General features: G+C 47.2%; 1 protein-coding gene across 3 annotated transcripts in view; it reads left to right on the forward strand.

Annotated features, from left to right (window-relative positions):
- Positions 1 to 18,709, forward strand: part of MDN1 (midasin AAA ATPase 1) — a 2,688,524-nt gene that overhangs the window by 1,849,435 nt on the left and 820,380 nt on the right. For all 3 annotated transcript variants that reach the window (XM_069606482.1, XM_069606484.1, XM_069606483.1), the window contains exon 65: positions 17,620 to 17,899. In XM_069606482.1, coding sequence (XP_069462583.1) covers positions 17,620 to 17,899 — 280 coding nt within the window. The remainder of the gene's footprint in view (positions 1 to 17,619; positions 17,900 to 18,709) is intronic.

An 18,709-nucleotide genomic window follows, 5' to 3' on the forward strand; every position in this document is an offset into this window, starting at 1 on the left:
TGGAACTTCTGGTGCAGTGTCATGACTGCTTCAAGGCGGGGCTGGCTGAGGCCAAAATTGTAGTGCGAGACATAATGGAGTCCATGGTGGCGCACATTGACACCTCAGGCCTTGTCGTTTGCATCGTTACAGAGTTGAGAAGGACTGCTTGGCTACGGGCGACCAAGTTTAATCTGGACGTCCAGGAGCGCATACTTTACCTTCCCTTTGAGTATGGCGACCTGTTCCATTCCATTACGAACGAGGAACTTGATATGAAGAACAGTTCCCAGACTGCCAAATCCTTATCCATCCTCACTAAAGCCACTCCTAAGGCATACAGCCAGACGCACCAGCGTTCAGACAAGGGTCGGTCCTTCAGTGGTTTCCAGGGCTTCCAAGAACGACAGTCCAGGCAACTGGACAGGTCCCCCGAGCCAATACTGCCCCAAGCAACACAAGGGTTTTTTTTCAGTCCCCTCCTCAACCTCAGACGGAAAAAAGGCATGGCATGCCCATCTGGGTCCATATGTCTCCGGTAGGGGGCAGGCTTGCCCTTCACTCAATGCTTCTCATGAGGTTCATGGACCCCTGGATCCTCAGTAGTGTCCTCGGGCTACGGCCTACATATTCCTCCTTCCCCTCTCTCCTCCCCTGCACTCCAACAGAGAGTCAGGCAGTGGAAGACATCCCAGCCTCCCAGCGGAGTCTGGGCTTCTGTTCACGGATTTTCGCTATACACAATAACCACCAATCGTGCCTGAGAGTTATTGGACCTTTCCACCTTGAACCTTTACCTTCCTCTTCGAAAGTTCAAGATGGTTACCCCGGCGCTTATAGCGGGCACTTGTGCATGGGATACTGGATGTGCTCCCTGGATCTGAAGGATGCGTACCTTCACGTGCCGATCTGGCAGCCCTATCGGACCTTTCTGAGGTTCAGGATCATGGGCTTTCGTTTCCAATACAAGGTTCTATCCTTTGGCCTCAATTCGGCCCCCAGGATCTTTACAAGACTGATGAATGCGGTGGCAGCCCTGCTCAGGGTCACCACGTCTAGTCATACCTGGACTGGCTCATCAGGGCGAGGACGCGGGAGGCAGTCCACCACACTGCCTCAGCCCTCATGCTTACATTACACAAGTTGGGATTTTTTTATCAATCTCAAGTCACAACTGGAGCCCACGCAGAGTTTAACGTTCCTGGGCCTCATCTGGGATACGAGCTCCATGATAATTTTCCCCTCAGAGCACAAGATTGCAGCTATCGAGAAGACCACAGGGCATTTTCTCAGCAGAGCATTGACCTCGGCTTGGTGGTACCAACACCTCTTGGGCATCATGGCGGCATGTCTCCTAGCAGTGCCTTACACCAGGCTCAAAATGAGGCGCTTGCAGTTGCACTTCGCAGCCTGCTGGAAACGGGAGAACTACTCCCAAGCGGAACTGGTCAGCATCCCACCTCATCTCCACCAGGACCTAGTCTGGTGGAGTACGCAGGACAACCTGCGGATAGGTTACCATCACCACAGACTCATCCCTAGAGGGCTGGGGAGCTACCCTGGTCAGCCAGTGTCCATGGGGTGTGGTCCCGTCGGGAGCAGGCGGCCCATATCAACTGGCTCGAGTTAATGGCCATCTGGCTCGCTCTGGGGGCCTTCCTCCCAATCGGTGGCAAAGCGATTCTCATTCAAACGGACGGCTCCACCAGCATGTATTACATCAAGAAGCAGGTGGGTACCAGGTCTCCTCCCCTCTGCACTCCAGCAGTCAACATTTGGGAGTGGGCTCTGGTAAACAGCATAGACCTGGCAGCAATTCACCTCCCCGGGGAATCATCTCATTTTGTTACAGAGATGGAGGGGTTCCTCCCTACACGTTTACTTCTTACTCATGAACATTTGAATTTGTATACTTTTTGTGTGAGGCTACCTACCTAGACCTATTCAGGCAGACCATCATTAAGCTTTTCTCGGCTCACCTAGTAATAGCTGTGGTCGAATAGAGCTGCAAGGTAGGACACAGGTTTTCACAGTATTTCTTCAAAGTCATGCCCACATAGAAGCATTATAAACATATGGTTTATATCTTCTAAATGGGAAGTAAAGGTTCTTTTGCAGGTAATATGTTTGGGTTTAGAAAATCTGCAGTAGTGTTCTTGAGTATTGAACCCGCTTGTTAGTGTCAACCACAAAGGCAAAGTTCAACTGTGTTCTTGGGGTGCCACTGTTTAGTCGTCAATAGAGGCTCCCAGAAATGTATGCTATGGATTTTGATTCAGATTGATGTTTCCCTTAGGGAGCACTACACAAGATTAAGACTACGGGTATGAGCAATAAATCCCCTTTGGTATCAGTCTGGACCACAAAGATTTAGTTGGTAGCTCTGGCTAAGCAGTCAGACTTATCTCAAGAGGGAGATGAAGCAGTATTCAGGGTTTACACATTAGGACCACAATACTATGGAACAAGGAAACACTGACCAAAGCTTTGTATCAAAAATAATATATATATTTATTTTACAAATTCACACAAATCACTATTATAAAAGCAAGTTAAATTAGTCAAGAAAAGTATACACAACTCCCTATTTAAATTGTGGACAAGTTTGAGCAAGAGTGAAAACTGAGCAAAACGGCACAGTGAAAACCGAGCAGAAATGGCACTCTAAAATTTCTCAAAAAGGGACGGAAACGCCAAGTTATACAGGAATATACTCTTAAACACACCAGCAACCCTTCCCAATAAGACTGTGACAAGTTAGGCAAGGCAGTACTTTAGCATGTATACTACTGAGGTGAAAACCGAGCAAAATGGCACTTCACAAGTTAAAAAGAGGGAAGGAAAAGGTGGTTATTAGAGTTAGGTGCACCAACACATTTCTAGGTGAGAAGCAATCTAGAGAAGGCAGTTGTAACAGATTTAGCCAGAGTCAAGAGGCCTGTGCCAGAGTCAGTGGTACAGGGCAAAGTGCCCAGGAGCAAAATGTTCTTGAAGCTGCAGTCAAGTCTTTGTTAAACGATTCGAAAAGGCGGTTGCAGAAGGTGAAAGACAACGTTAGATGATAGGGGCGCCCAGCCCAGTAGGTAACTAAAGGATTTAAGACCCCTTTAGCAGTACCCAACGAAAAGGGAGGTCTGGCGGAACAATGTTCCTTAAAAGTGTAAGAGCTCCTGCGGTGGCGGTAGTTCCTGGCAGTTCCTGCAGTTCGGTAGATCCAGCAGAGGAAGAGAGGCTCTCGTCGTGGAGGAAGGTTCAAATTACTACACTGGCCAGGGATGAAACCAGCCGCGGTGCTGCCAAACGAATAAAAGGCATGCTCCTTTAAATCGCGGTCCGGGTGGACGGGTGCCTGGCTATCCGGTCTCCTAGTGCTTGGCACTGGCGATTCGACCACGAAACGATCCAGGAAGGCGAAAACAGGGCAAACCTGTTAACCCCACCAGTTCAAAGGAAGAAGACTCTCCAGGGTGAAGATCTTCTCTGTCGTCGGGAAGTGGTGAGGCGGTTCAGCAGGGCTCCACCGGTGGTGACGTCGTTGCAGGTCGGCTCAGCTTCTCCCTTTTCGGATTCTTTAGGTCCTGTGGCGACTTCTGAAGTTCCAGTCCCCAAAGCCCTGCTTTTATGCAGAAAACCCCCATTTGCCCAGTGGCGGCTCACCACTGGGCAAATCACACAAGACTGTGACTTGAGTTGCCAAGGCACATCCTGTAGACCCAGACAGAGTGGCACCACTTTTGGAGGCTTCTGTGCAGAAGCCCGCCAAAAGTGGAACAAAGGGCTCGACTTGGGTTGGAGTTACAGAGGCGAACACAAACGCTATTTTAAAACCGAGTCCTGGCAAAAAGACCCAACCGGGGAATAAATAAATAACACAGAGGTATTTTTAACATTGCACCAAAAAAAGTGGTGCGTTTAAAATGAATGGGAAAATCCCATAGGATATATTCTGGTGGAATATTTCGCGTGGTAACCACTGCCACCAGCCAGAAACTCGACGAGGGAGGACTGCACAGTGCCCCCTCGAAAAACAGACCCTGGGGCAATCTAATTACCCCTATCAGTATTTCCACAATATGATGGTTTGTACTGGTTCTGTTCACAATTTAAGACTAGTAAAGTCAATGGTGACTTTACATGCCCTGGGAGACAGTAGTCAGTCCCAGGTTATGGAGTCTATGTTTGGGGGTCACTATGACACACATGTGTTACTGCACTGAGGGTGCTGTGTAACACACATCCCAAAAACACATGAAGCCCTATGGAGTAAAAGACCCCATAGCCCATAAAACACATTCACAGTCAAAGGACATTCTCAAATCATGCCTAAGAGTGGGAGAAAGATTCTCACTCTTAGCAGGAGAAAAAAATAAACCCCAAAAATCCAGCAAAGCTGCTGGGGGACTCACTAGGTTTGGGAAATTAGCCTATACAGAGAATTCACCTAACACTTAGGAAACCCAAGTTGCACTTTGCCATGATTGGCTGAGGTGGTTGTCAGGGCTGGACAACCCCCCGGCTGCGTGATTGACAGCCAGGCTGTGTGAATGGGGGATTTTCGCATAAAAGGCAGGATTCTTGGGCTGGAAGTCAGTCGCCACTGGAACTACAAGGAACCGAAGAGAAGCGGAGAAGAAGACGGCTGCTGCAACTACCCCGTCCAGGTGAAGCCCTGCTGCAGTCCTGAGCTATCTACCCTTCGACGCCCAGAGAAGATCCAGTCCGGAGTCTTCTTCCCTTGAGCCTGGTGGGGTCAACCAGCTCACCTTCCACAGCCAGAGGATCCTCTTTGTGGTCGAAATCGCTGTAAACTGCTGTAGTGGTCCGGATAGCCACCTGAAGAGCCTCTCCTGTTTTTAAAGGAGCGCACCTTTTATTCACCGTCGCTGCTGCTGGCTTCATCCCTGAGTTTTGCAGACCCCTCCAGACGTCATCCTTCTCGTCTCCACAACCGAAGCACCAGGAACCGTGGGTCTGCAGGAAACTACCAGGAACAACTGCCGTGGCACCAGCTTCTTCATTGAATAAGGTACTGTGTTCTGCTTCGAGGAGCTACGGTGAATCCCTTTTCTCCTCATCCAAGGCTTGCCCTTGTCTTCCCTCCTTCTTATAACTTTTGCTTCCTCTATTGACAATATCCAAGTACTCCTGGCAACGTTGAATCTTGAACTTTCTGACTGTGTGATCCTGAACAACAGGAACCTGTTTCCACTTGACACTGGCTCCGGCCTATTGACTTTTGTACTTCTGTCACAAGGGTTTTCTGATTCTGTCTGCCTTGACAAAAGTATTGCCTATGATTTTTGCCCCCAACTCGCTCTGTTAACTCAGGTGCTTAAGTGTGTTTTTGCCCCGGTAACATTTCTTTCTGCGGATACGCGTACCTTTCGTAAGATCGAACTGTCATTATTGTCAAAGTGATTGCATATGTATTCCCGGTAACGTCTTTCGTTTCGCAACACCGGTCTGTTAAAACATAGGGTTCTTCCCTTGAGTTATACTGTGCCAAGTGAATTGGTTGTATGTAGTGTTTCACGTGTGGTTTTGAATTAATAGAAGTGTTGTGTATTACTGATGGTTTAAAAATAAATGTACTTATATTTTTTACCTGAAACCTTGAGTCAGTGTTTGCTTGAGTCACAGTAATTGTAGTCCCTTTGTGTAATCTCTGCTACTGCTCATATATTCTTGAGATAAGCCGGGCTGCTCCGCTACTGCTACCACTTTAACATAGTAGTACAGGCTTGTACCAAAGGTAAAACTTGTATTACCACCTGTAGTCTTAATTGTGTGTAGTGGTCCCTAAGGGCACTGCACAGTATTTTGCCTAACACCCACATGGACTCTTGGGCAGAAAACAATACAGAACACAAATGAACAAGGGCTACAGCACAAGGACAGGGAGGCCCTGTCCCACCAATGCATTTCCAGCATCACAATGACAGTATGCCAAGCCCCAGACCGGTCTCAACTTGGCGTATTACATTGGGAGGTAGATGGAGATGTTGATGATACTTCGGAGGCCATCATACCTTTTGAAGGTCTGGTTTCTTTCAAAATTTGCAGGTTATGCTCCTCGACATGGCCTTTGATGGAGGGTATATATTTGGACCAAAAGCCGCTGAGTCGTGTTGAGATGAATTTCCAAAATCAACCATAGGGGTAGATTTTGGAACACCAACCTATTATGGTGAATTTGAAAAGCCCCTAAAGTCTATCCAAACTCAATCCAGGTAAGGTAACAGAGCAGTAAGGATTAAACTTGGGATGGGGTATGAGAATGATTTAGGGCTACAATCGGTCCACACAGATCAACACCAATAGTTCCAGTTAGACAGGTAAGTACAACAATAAACAATTATTTTTTAGGTCTTTAAAATACACACTAAGAAAATGAAACCTAGGCAAATAATTGTCAAACACTTACTATAAAACAGAAATAAACATTCAGCCTTACGAGAGGATACAGTGTAAAACAGTTAAGTACATGAATGCATAAAGTTCAGTAGAAATACTTTAGAACAGCCTTAAAACAGTCCCCTAACACGTAGTATGTTACACCCTATGGTGGATTGGGGCCTTAAAGTCAACAGTTCCAAAGTTATATTGTTCAGGTGGGTTTACTATGTGATTGGACCCCAACCACTGGCTTTGTCCAAAGTTCAAAAAGTTGATGGAAAGTTCCGGTAAGTAACTCTCTCCATCCCACTACACTCGGTTAGGCCTAGGAAGTGATCCATGACCTGGTTTTCACCAACCAAGGTCAGGCAAAAGAGAGATGAGCACAGTACTACACTAACATGTAAATCTATGGAGGACATATTGGTGTGGTGGGATAAAATTGGTATCTTAACTTAGCCCCCCATCCACACCCCCCACTCAGAGTTCTCCAGAGACCACTGCTGAGTTTCTGCAATCGTTTTTAGTCACACATTTCTTTGCTTGGTTAGATCGAGAGAAATGTCCACCTTAGCATCTGGCTTGGATTTGCTTCCAGCTCAGATTTTGGATAGGAGGATCCCCTCTGCAGGTATGCTCCATATCTACATTGGAGCCAAAAATCCCTTGAAGAGCCGAGCTCTGAAGTGGACTCCTGATCGTGCTCATCATCCCTTAATGTCCAACCTGATGAAGTCCTGCTCCACTGCCTGGTCTTTGAAGACCCTGAGCGATGCTTGTGCCCTTGGACTACTGGGACCATCCAGTCTCGGCGCCTTCTTGAGGATCCAGCCCTTCAGAGCTTTTGAAATGTCCCTGGACTGCCTGGTAAACTGACAAGCTCTCTCGTGGCTACCTCTCCATTGCTGTTCCACAATAGAGTTGGGAACTTTAATTGTCCCCAGCATGTGCCACAAGTTGCCTTCTCCCTGAATTCCAGTTTCCCACCTTCAAGGGAACCTGCCATGGTGGAGCTGCTGTGACGGCGACTGTAAGGACACCAGTCACCTGCAAATGGTGATTGTTGCTGTAACTCTGCTTCCTCTCGCCCCTGAAGTGTCCTAAGGAGGCCTGCATTGTTGGATGCATTGTTGGATTCTGTATTTCTTTTCTCAAAAGGGTCGACTCTTGCATTTCACTCCGACTGGAAAAATCCTCCAATCGCACCTCTCACTGGGCAACTCTTGCTGGAACGAAGGGCTAATGATAGAGCTCCAGACAACCCACAAAGACATATGGGAAAATAGGAGTTGTTGGTCCGGGGGCTTAAGTAAACATTGGTGTGACTGTACCGACCTATCTTCGATAGGATAACATTGGGAACCAGTCCCTTTGTCTCCCATCTCCCCGCTCACATTTGGTCGTCGCACCTGGGTCGGGTATCCTGTCCCTCGGTTAGCTTTGGGAGAAAGGAGAACACTTACCTTTCCTTTTGGTATATGTTGTCGAACTGTTGGGAGTTGGAAACTAAATACCACCACAAGCCCATTGCATACTTTGTACAAGAAAGAACTGCTACCTGTGACTTTTTGGGCGGATGGCCCCTTTCATCTTAGTGTTTGGACTTCTCAAGTTAGGATGTTCAAGTTATTTGCGAATGACTAGTAAATTCAATGGTGATTGCATATATGTGTAATAGTGTGTTGTGTCATGGTGCTATCTGCTCGTTTCACTTTTCAGTGTGTTCTAAAGGCCTAAATAAATGTATTTTTATAACTGACTGTCTTCATTTAATTGTGTGCTAGTCTGTGTGGACTCATTGAGGGTCCTTGACACAACTCGCAAGCTAATGAGGCTCTCCTATGCTAGAAGCAGGAGCTAAATATCACCCAGCTCGCCCCCATTTTGAACCCTGCAGAAGACCTTCAGAACACATTGCATTCGGAGATCAGCAATTGCCACTTAGAAGAAATTGGTCCTGCAAGGCTCCTCTTTGTGCTTGAGAACTGCAACTGCAGGAGTGTCCTCTTGTTTCACAAGTTGGAGGTCTCTGGAGTCCCATGTCTGAACTCTGGATGGCAACCTATTCAGTGAGGTAGTCCACGAGGAAGCTGGACAGCACACAGGTGGCTCTGTGATTCCTGTAAACGCTTCCTAGCACAGTATCTTCAAGCAGGGAGTTAGGGGAGGGGGGACTGGTTGTTTCCCCAGGTCCCGGGGTAGAAGCACCAGTGAAGGACCTTCTGGCGATTCTGCATAGGAGCCAGGATTTGCCAGGACGGTTGATGAAGGCCATGTTCCATGTCTATCCAGACTAGTTCCGGCTCTTCAGCAGGATGCTCCTCTTTGTAGGGGTCTTAGCTCCAACCCCATTCTGAAGAGTGCTGCAAAATGATTCCTTCGGATTCTAGCTGCAGTTGCCACAAAGCCCACCATTGGTAAGAATCTACACCATTCAAACTGGCCCGGGGCTGTCAAATAGGCCGTCTTTGGCCACTGTATATTCCCTGCAACAGAAAACACTTTGGTATGGATGGGAACTGGGACCAGACCGGCTCAACCCCTGCAACTGGCCACAAACACCCACCAGAACTTTACAAAGGAAATATGGAAAGTTCGACCCTGAGAAGGCAGGAAGAAGTCCAGAATAAAATGTGGGCACAGGACAGGTGAAAATCTTGTGGCCCGGTCATTCTCCAGCATGGGGTCTGGCATGAATTCAAATACTCGTAAATATCCACCGTCGTCAGGCTGGAAATCCTGGGTAAAAGAAAAAAGCTGTTTCACTGTAGCCTAAAAATTGCATTTTAGTCTACCATCACTGTCCTTTGGGTCAAACTGCCCCCATCCAATGACAGTAGTCTCCCTAAGCTCCACCCCTGGTGGCCATCTTCAGATTTTTACAGTACTTTTCAGTGTTGAGTCCTCTTATTGCTCTTCGAGCTTTTTGAATTCTTCTTTGATGCAATAAAGTATTTTTTACAGTTTTTGTTCCACTGTAGGTCGACTACCGGCAGCAGGGATCCGTGGTCGGCCGAGATCAACTTTCATCGTGAATCTTCTCTTCGAAGTTTTCACGAGGCTCAGGTTTGGGCCTACTTCGCGCCTTACACAATGTCCGAGGAGAAAGGGAGTCTCTTCAAGATAGGTGCGAAATGTGGACTGAGCAATGTATTTGTCGAAGATCAACATCACAAGTGTTTCTATTGCCTGCATCCAGACCAAGATGAGGAGGAATGCGAGATTTGCCAGGTTTTTTCAAAGAAGACAAGAAAGCATCATTACAACAGGTTCGCTGCGTGGCTCAAGTTGGGGAAGGCCTCTGATGCTGCCTCTTAGCATGGTCATGCCTCATCCAGGACCAGCCGTTCCCATGAGCGAACTCCCTCTAAGAAGGGGTCGAGGTCCTTTGAGGATGCCCCGTTCCCGGGAGTACAAAAGAAGGCCAAGCTACAGGTCCCACTGAGTTCGACACGGCCGCAGGTCCAGTTCGGGAAGGACCCGATCGGCATCAGTCTACATCTATGGCAAGCCTGCCAGTGAGGGGCGCTCCCTCCAAAAAGAAGTCCTTAATGCCTTTGAAGCACTGTTTATCGTCTTCTGTAAGTCTGCAAAGGAGTGGTCCTCGGGTGGCTCCCCTGTCGACGACACCATAGGCGACCAAGACGACGACTTTGTCTTCCGACTGCTTCGACGTCCAGGAAGTCCACTTCTTACATGACCACCAACCTTGTCGAGGTGGGCCTAGCAACTCAGGTGGTCTCTACGATCACATAGACAGCAACCCCACGAGTGGCCTTGCCACCATGGCGTACTGCTACTGCAGCAGCGCCACTGATCTCTGCTGACACCCCTGTGAAGGTGGCAGTTCCCATCGTCGCCACATTCCCAAGGAGTCCCAGAAGGTCAGGAAATGTCTAAAGCCCGTGGACCTTCTCTCCAGGCACGGGAGAGTGTCTTCGACAATGCCAAAGGATGCATTGAGGGAACCTGTGCACATCTACACAAGCTTTGACGATGACCACCACTTGTCCGAGAACTACTACTCGGACCATGAGGGGGCAGTGAGACTGTAGCCATAGAAGCATCTCCAAGGGATGAACCCAGATCGCCATCTAGCCCAAGGAGTAGTTTCATCCTGGAGCCATTACCGGCTGCTCCTTACACCACACAACCGGCACCCAGGGCATATCGTTGGACATCCTTGCAGCACTGCACGCTCTGCTGCCTGCTGCACGTCTGCTGGCCCGGAGCCCTGCAAGACCGCTGACCAAGAGCCTGTCCAGGCCAAAGCATAGGTCAAAGGACCTGGCTCGCCCGAGTGGTCAACTGACACCCCCACCACCTCTGCATCGGGCCCTGACTCCTGTAGGGGAGGAGCCCCTGCACACGGGCACAGGTGCGGATACGGACACTATGGCAACGCATACCGATGACTATGTACCAACAGATGGAGAGCCACTGGATGCAGACGGGCCCTCCAGGAATTGGCCGCCGGATGAGATTGGTTCCTTCTGCAGCATGGGATCTGGCATGGATTCACATGCTCATGAATATTCCCTGTTGTCAGGCTCAGAATCCTTGGTTTAAAAAATGTTTTCACTTTAGCTTAAACTGTATTTCTCCTCTCAACCAATCGCTGTCCTTTTCCGATTTTACTGCACGCTTCAGTTTTGGGAGTCCTCTCAGTGCTATCCGAGATATTTTCTAATATTCTGTGAATTTTGTAAAGTTTTGGCCAATTTTTGGACTTATCGTTCGACTGGAGGTTGACTTCCAGTAGCGGGGACCAGATGTCCGCGAAGATCATGCTACATTGAGGGAGTTTCATTGAGTTTTGAGAGGACCGGGTTTTGGGCCTACTTCGCGCCTTTCCACCATGACCAATGGACAAGAGATGCCTCTTCAAACTCTGCGTGAAATGTTGACTAAGGCACGTGTACATGGACGATCGACACCACAAATGTCTATTGCCTGCATCCGGACCAAGTTGGGGGGGATGCAAGGTCTGTCATGTTTTTTCGTAAAAGACGAAGAAGGATTGCTACAGCAGGTGCAAAATCAGGGAAGGCCTCTGACTTGGCCTCTGGGCAGGACCATGTTTCCCCCAGTACCGGCTGGTCCCACGAATAGACTCCCTCGGAAAATATGTCAAGGTCCTTGACTCCTTTGAAACTCTGCTTACCATTGGCGGACAAGGCGACTGTTGTGGTTTGAATGATGATCACACACAGGCAAGTGGGTTTGCAGTTAAGCATATTTAATAACTCAGGGTTAGTCAGTACCCTTTGGGTGCACTACAACAACCTTGACCTCCTGGCAATAGGAACCCAACCTTTGGTATAAGTCTGTACTACACAGGTTGGTAGTGTGGCTGAGCAGCCAGGCTTATCTCAAGAGGGGTCAATGTGAGCAGTAGGGGCGTAAGTGACAAGTATCCAAATAAACACTTATACTCCAGGTTTCCTGATTAAACAATTATTAATTTATTTGACAGTCAATTTGAATAAGTCTTCTTCAGAATGGGCAATATAATGGAAACACACAAATACACTCCAAAATACACACTCCAAAATACACACCCCTAGTTTCTCTAAACCAGCGAATACCCATTTGGGATGGCACACAGACATTTCCTACACCCTAATGTGACTTAAATAGCTGGGACACTGTGGACATTAATGTCACCAGTACATTTAGAGCAATACTGAGATGAGTGTTAAAGTAAAGAGGTTTCAGAATAAAACAAGGGATCACACAAATATTCTGAAGCAGGTTAGTACTTTTGAACCCACCAATGCAAAGTAAATTAACCTTTTCCTGGAGGGAAGGTAAAACACAGAGGAGAGAAGAGTAATTCAGGGAGCCAGGCCAGCCAATGACAGTTGGCAAGTCTAGGTGCGCTGAAGTACTTCCTGTAGTGAAGTAAAAGTCTTGCACATTTTGTTTTAGAAGTCTTTGTAGAAAAAGTAGAATCAACGTAGGGTCACAAGGTGGGAGGCTTGTGAGAGGTAGAAGATGCAAGCAACTCTACAGCAGTAACCAAGACAAGTCTCAACTGAGATCGAGTAAGGCTACAAGACAAGAGGGAAGTTCTCTTAGACTGTACAGTGCCTTTGTTTAGAAGATATGGTTCCAGCTGGCTTCTGTTCCTGTGTGGCTCTGTAGATCCTGTTGTTCCTGGGTCTCAGTCGTGGGGTCAAGAGGGAGGACTTCTGGTGACCCCTACAACACAAAGGGACGATCTGTGGCAGAAAAGGACCAACTTCTATTCAGCAGCACTTTGCGGTTTCAGCTCCTCGTGTCTCAGCAAATAGCACCACCGCGGTCTCACGGATACCACGCTGGACCTTCATTGCATCTGGGATCCAGCACTCTGTTGTGGCTCAGGCTTGGTTACTCATGCTTACTGGGAATCCGGAGGATCTTCCAGCCTTTAAGGTCCGTCTTAGAAGTGATTCACTCCGTTTGGTGTTCCTCTCCCTGGCAATTCGGTTCCAGCAGCACTGGAAGTACAGCCAGCTCTAAGAGGATGTCCAAACGAGTTCAATTTGGAGTTGATTGGTCCCACCACCTCAAGGGGAGAAGTCGTCCTTGCAGGCCTTCTCTAGTCGAGGCGAATTCGAAGCTTCAGCACAGCAGCAGGGCTTTACCGGGCACACCAACAGTCCATGAGTTGCAGGAGGCGTATCTTCCAAGTTTTTCTTCAGATTCCTTTGTCCAGTGGTTGACTCTGCCTTCCAAGCCAAAAAGCCTTGCCTTTTATGCAGGTTTCTCCCATACATTCCAGTTTAGCTGTCAATCACACAGCAGGGTGGCTGTCGTTGCTAGACAGCCAGCCTGCCAATCACCTTTGGGTGCATTCCTGTAACTAAGGGGATTAAGCACAGGGAGTTTCGGGCACCTCGCTCACTTCCTTCCCCTGCCAGACATACTGGAGCCAGAGGCGGGTTTCACTCGTGAATCCCGCCAAAGACAAAACAAACAAAGGGGCTAAACCTGGTTTGGCGCACAGAGTAAATCTCAAGAAGGAACTTTGCAACAAGAAATGACAAAAAAAGATGACAGGGACCATTTTGACAAAATAGACACACAAGGGTGCTTTACTGTAGCTGCGAACGCGTCCCGCGGTAAAAACGCACAATGGTAGTAAAAAGTAAACCACTGCCACCAGCCATTAATTGTAGAAAGGGTAACATAAAAATGTTACATGAGCAACTAGACAAAGGGGCTACTAAGTAACTCCTCCAGCACCCTATTATATGATAGTGTGTGCTGGGTCTAGAAAGTTACAATTGCAAGTAAACTCAATTTCACTTTACTGCTCTTGGAAACAGTAGTTTATCCAAGAGAAGGTATTTAAACCTTTGGGAAATCTAACACTTCCATGTGCCACTACACTGAAGGTGCTGTGTGTCACAATGCAAAGATGATGCCTATGGAGTTTGTCAGACTCCAAAACCAAAAAAAAAAATCACAGGAAAATACTTGTGTGCGAAAAAGGTCTCTCTCTCTCTCTCTCTCTCCAGGTTGAAAATTAAAAAGTCCTAGAGTCCAGCAAAAGTGCTGTTAAGGTAGAGATGAATTACCACATTTCTGTGAATTCTCCCTCACAGACACATAAGGTGCAAAACTTTAACTACTTTCTGTAGTGTACCTTACCTTTGATATTGAGGTGGACTTTTAGGGATGCAAAAAGATTTGTTCTTTAATCCTAGGTTGTAGTACCTTAGTTTTAACCATAGGCTGAAACCCACTAGAAAGGCAACATGCTATAACCTCTCACAGAATGTTATTAAGGGTATACCTTCTCGGAGGAAAAATATCTTGTCTAATCCCATCAAAGCTCCTCCCTACCTTGGGCCCTGTCTCCACCCAGGTGTCGGCCTTCTCCTGGCCACCTGGGAGGAGACTCTAGCCAGGGTTTTTGGTAGGGGAACCGCAGGATTCCCCATAGAGTGTTCACGAAGTGTTTGGCTCTGGTGGCAGCCAATCTACGCCTAAAGGGGATTTACGTCTACCCTTACCTTATGTAGAAAACTGCTGATCCACTCTCACATGCTGCAATCCAGTATGCCACGAAGATGATTCACCTTCTGACAGCAGATTCTCCATCAATTATCCGAAGTCCTGCATGGAGCCATCTCAGAACGCTCTAGTACGGTTGCATGCTTGGTGACCCCCTTTGTAGGAGAGGGTGGCGGCCATCCTGGGGAAGGTTCAACACTCGTGTTGGCACAGAATGCAACAGTGAGAACCGTCAAGTCGTTGTTAGGCATGATGTTCTCCTGCATTCACCTCGTCCCATTTTGCGTCTCCAGATGAGGCCTCTGCAAGAGTTCCTGGATGCTCGGTGGCTGTAGATCACTGCCACATGGACGGACAAGGAAGTCCTCGACCAGGAGTTTCGACAAGCTCTTCGATGGTGGCAGAGTACATCTGCATCTCACAAAAGGTGCTCCTTTCCAGAGACCCCCCTTCAAGATCATGGCCACCACAAATTCCTCCCTGGAGGGGTGGGGGGCCCACAACGGACAGACCAATGCCAGGGGTCTCTGGCTTCTGGAGGAGAAGAGACTCCACATCAACGTCCTGGAACTCCGGGCATTCTTCTGGGCCCTCAAGTCGTTCCTACCTCAGCACAAGGGAAAGGTTGTGCGCATCTTCACGGATACCACCACCACCATGTTCGTCATCTGGTAGCAAGGAGGGAGGCACACTCCTGTGCTTTCCCGGGAGGCACAGGGCCTCTGCTCTGCCGTTGGAAGGCAAGATGATCCAGCTGTCTTGAATGGAAAAGATTCTTGGTGTGGTGCAGGACTCCGAAGATTACACCTGTGGATCACAGCTCCTTCCATATCTGCTTTCACTGGCCAAGGCTGGTCTGGCTCACGTCGCAATCAAGGTAGGCCATATCCAGGTATACACGGACACCGGGCAAGCCCTTGCTGTGGTCACAAGGGCCTCTGCAGGACATTTACACCAGTGAAGGCTCCTGCTCCGCCTTTGGAGCTCAACGTTGTGCTGACTAAGTTGATGGGTCTTCCTTTAGAACCTTTGCATTTGGCCCTGCTGAAGTTCCTCTCATGGAATACTGCCTTCCTAGTGGCCATCACCTAGGATCGGTAGGTCGCGGAGATTCAGGCACTCTACAAGCAACCATATTTAGCTTTCCCTGCTACGAGGGTGGTTCTGCGATTCCCACCTTACCTTTATGCTGAAGATCTGAATTCCATGTCACCAAGCCTTTGGTACTTCCAGTCTTCTTCCCGAATCCTTCGTCGCCTGATGAGAGGGTGTTGCATTCGCTGGACGTTGCTCATGCCTGTGGGTCAATTTTGGACCTGTGAATCACAGGAATGCCTTTTCTAAGACTTCAATCGCCGGTTGAGAGTTAATTCCACCAGAGCCATCACAGCAATGACTGTTTCTCTCTGGTGTGCCCCTGCTCGACATCTGCAGGGCTGCTATGTTGAAGTCCATACACACCTTCATGAGATTTTACTGTGTCGACAGGAATTCCAGGGAGGAGTCCCGGGTCGATCAAGCGGTGCTACACAACCTGTTTGCTTGAGGTGAGTCTGTTCCAGGGGTAAATTTATTGTTTCTGTTGAACTTTGCCACCTCCCATGTTTGTGTATTTGTAATGTTGTGTAATTGTATTCATGAGCATGTGAATCCATGCCAGACCCCATGCTTGAGAAGTAACGAGTTTCTTACCTTTAACTCCTGTTCACCAGCATGGGTCTGACATGGATTCACATGTGAACCCTCCCTCCTCCCCCTCTGTGGCTTTTCTTGCTTCATACTGCCACTTTATGGGCTCTACCAAATTTGAAGATGGCCACCAGGGGTGGAGCTTAGGGAGATGACTGTCATTGGATAGGGGCGGAATATTCATGAGCATGTGAATCCTTGCCAGACCCAGTTAAGTAACTTGTTCCTTTTAGAGTATGCAATACTCTGAAAGACCTAAAGTGGTAAAATGCAAAAGTGCATGAGCCAATTAGAAGAAACACTCAAACAATATCCGCTACCACCTGCCCGTCTTGTACACATCATGCAAGTAACCAAAAAGCTACCAAAACAAAGTTAAAGGGACACAAAATATCCTTACCAGACCTCATTGTATGAGGGCACTGTAAAATCAACACAGAATTCCACAGTGTAGGACAGAGTACTCATGCACTGATTGCCATAATGACTCAGTGCCCCCCAAAACAAATGAGCTTAGAAGAGTAAGTGAAGTAATAAGGCTTCACTTTCCTCTGCGTCGGGATAGGTACAAAACAAAAGCAAAAAGTTATGGGTTCCATAAATGTCTATCGAGGGGAAAGCAACAGACTGAAAATTTTTCCAAACAAAAGGTAACTGCCTAATTTTTCACTTTAGTTAGTGCAAGTGGCTTAGTATAACACCCTTCTGCCACTATTGGTCGTTTGTGGTTCTGTATGAAAAAAGGGGTGTCATTAGTGGGACAGTGTGAGCAGCAGATGTGAAACCCGGGGTGTTGATGGTTGCAGGTTAGAACTACCAATTTCCTGTATGCTTATTTGCTTTCTATGCAATGGGCAGACGAACATTGGGAGTATGATATCCACAGGGAAGAACCCAAGATCTAATAGACTACAGCTCTTTGGGTATGGTTAGCTTCTGATGTGGGAAAGTGATGGGGCTGAAGAGTCTACTTGAGATTTGATTATTGTTGATGTGCTAATGCCTAAGCATGTGGCTGCTGTCTTTGAAGGTTATGTGTGCATTGTAAGGTGATAGGAGATCTTGGCAGTGAGTCGTTCTTCAGAGTAAGCTTTACAAGGTAAGATGGTGCAGAGGAGACTGTGAAACTTTTTCGTCTTTTTTTTCTCACGTGAATGACAGATTATAGTTCTACATGCACTATGAAATGTATTTCTGTTAAGAGTTGTATACTGGAATGTTAGTTTAACCCATTAGAGACTGCAGTTATCCTTTAGGCCGTAACACTACAGTCAGAAGACAGTCTAATAAAGGGCACACTTAAAAGCACCCTCTGTCTTAGCTTATAATGGAAACCTACAATTGTCCAATATGATTTTAAGCAGGCGTTTGCCTGATCGAAACCAGTCATGCCACCCCAAAACTACTAAAGGCTAAACAAAAATGAGTCAATATTATTCATGCTCAAAAAACCTTTTCCAAAGTTAGAGGTCATATATCATTTGTGAACTACATTTTTTGCCTACTGCCATATTCTTGGATTAACTTTCTCCTTACAATTGCCCACAGGACTTTGAAGACATTACAGCCCAGCCCAGCCTAGAAGAAGAGATGGATACTAAAGATGACGATTCCGAAGTCAAATCAGCGACAGCTGAGGCAACTCTTCTCTCCCAGGGCTCAATGAGGACTGTGATGCTGATACACCAGCAGTTGTGCCTGTGCTCTGCCCGTGCTTTCTGGTATCAACAGAGACCATCTCCGCATCAGGCGAAATATTACCTGAGTGCATTCCTTTCCTGCTACCAATCGAGTTCATCTGTTATTGCCCACTTCTATCCCATGATGGGTATGTATGTATGCTTGTTTGTGGGTGGGGCAAACAAGATTTTTTTAATAAATCACCTTGGTTCAGTTTCATACGTTTATCGTTTTTCTATAAACCACCCACTATATCACTAAAGCTCATGCTTACCTTTTCCACTTTTTGTCTTGTGACAGTTGCAAATTTGCAAAACATTGACACATCTAATGTTGAAAACAGTCTTTCAATTTAAATTTACTAAATTAAATTTAGCAAATGTGGTTGGTGTTTATTTCCTCTTCTGATTCAAAAATACCTAATTGTTCCCTAACTCAGTGATTTTATGCCCTACCCACACATTTAGTCACTGTGTCAAGATGGTCAAACATGAATTGAGTCCTCTGTCCAGAAGTACTATTCTAACCTACTTTCTCCGCCATGGGCTCTGGCATGGATTTACATGCTCATGATTATTCCCTGTTGTCAGGCCAGGAATCCTCTGTAAAAGAAAGAATTGTTTCTCCATTACAAACTGTCTTTCTCCTATAAACCAGTCACTGAGCCCCTTGGGTCATACTGCCGTCAGCCAATGACTGCCTTCTCCCTAAGCCCCTCCTCTGGCAGCCATCTTCAAATTTTTACCGCACCTTGACGTGTTAAGATTTTTCACACTTTTTCTGTAAAAAGTTAGATTTTTGTCCAATAGAGCCTGTGTGCCCTTTCGTTCCTTTGACTTGCAAGCGGGGATCCATTTGTCGGTGTCTTTCAGCGCCCCTCAAGGGCAAGAATCATTGAGTTTTCATTGAATATTCCAGAAGACCATCCGGCCTTCACCGAACGCTAGACCATGTCTGA

The sequence above is a fragment of the Ambystoma mexicanum genome, chromosome 4p (assembly GCF_040938575.1).
Source record: "Ambystoma mexicanum isolate Mex_15411 chromosome 4p, UKY_AmexF1_1, whole genome shotgun sequence".
NCBI lineage: Eukaryota > Metazoa > Chordata > Amphibia > Caudata > Ambystomatidae > Ambystoma > Ambystoma mexicanum.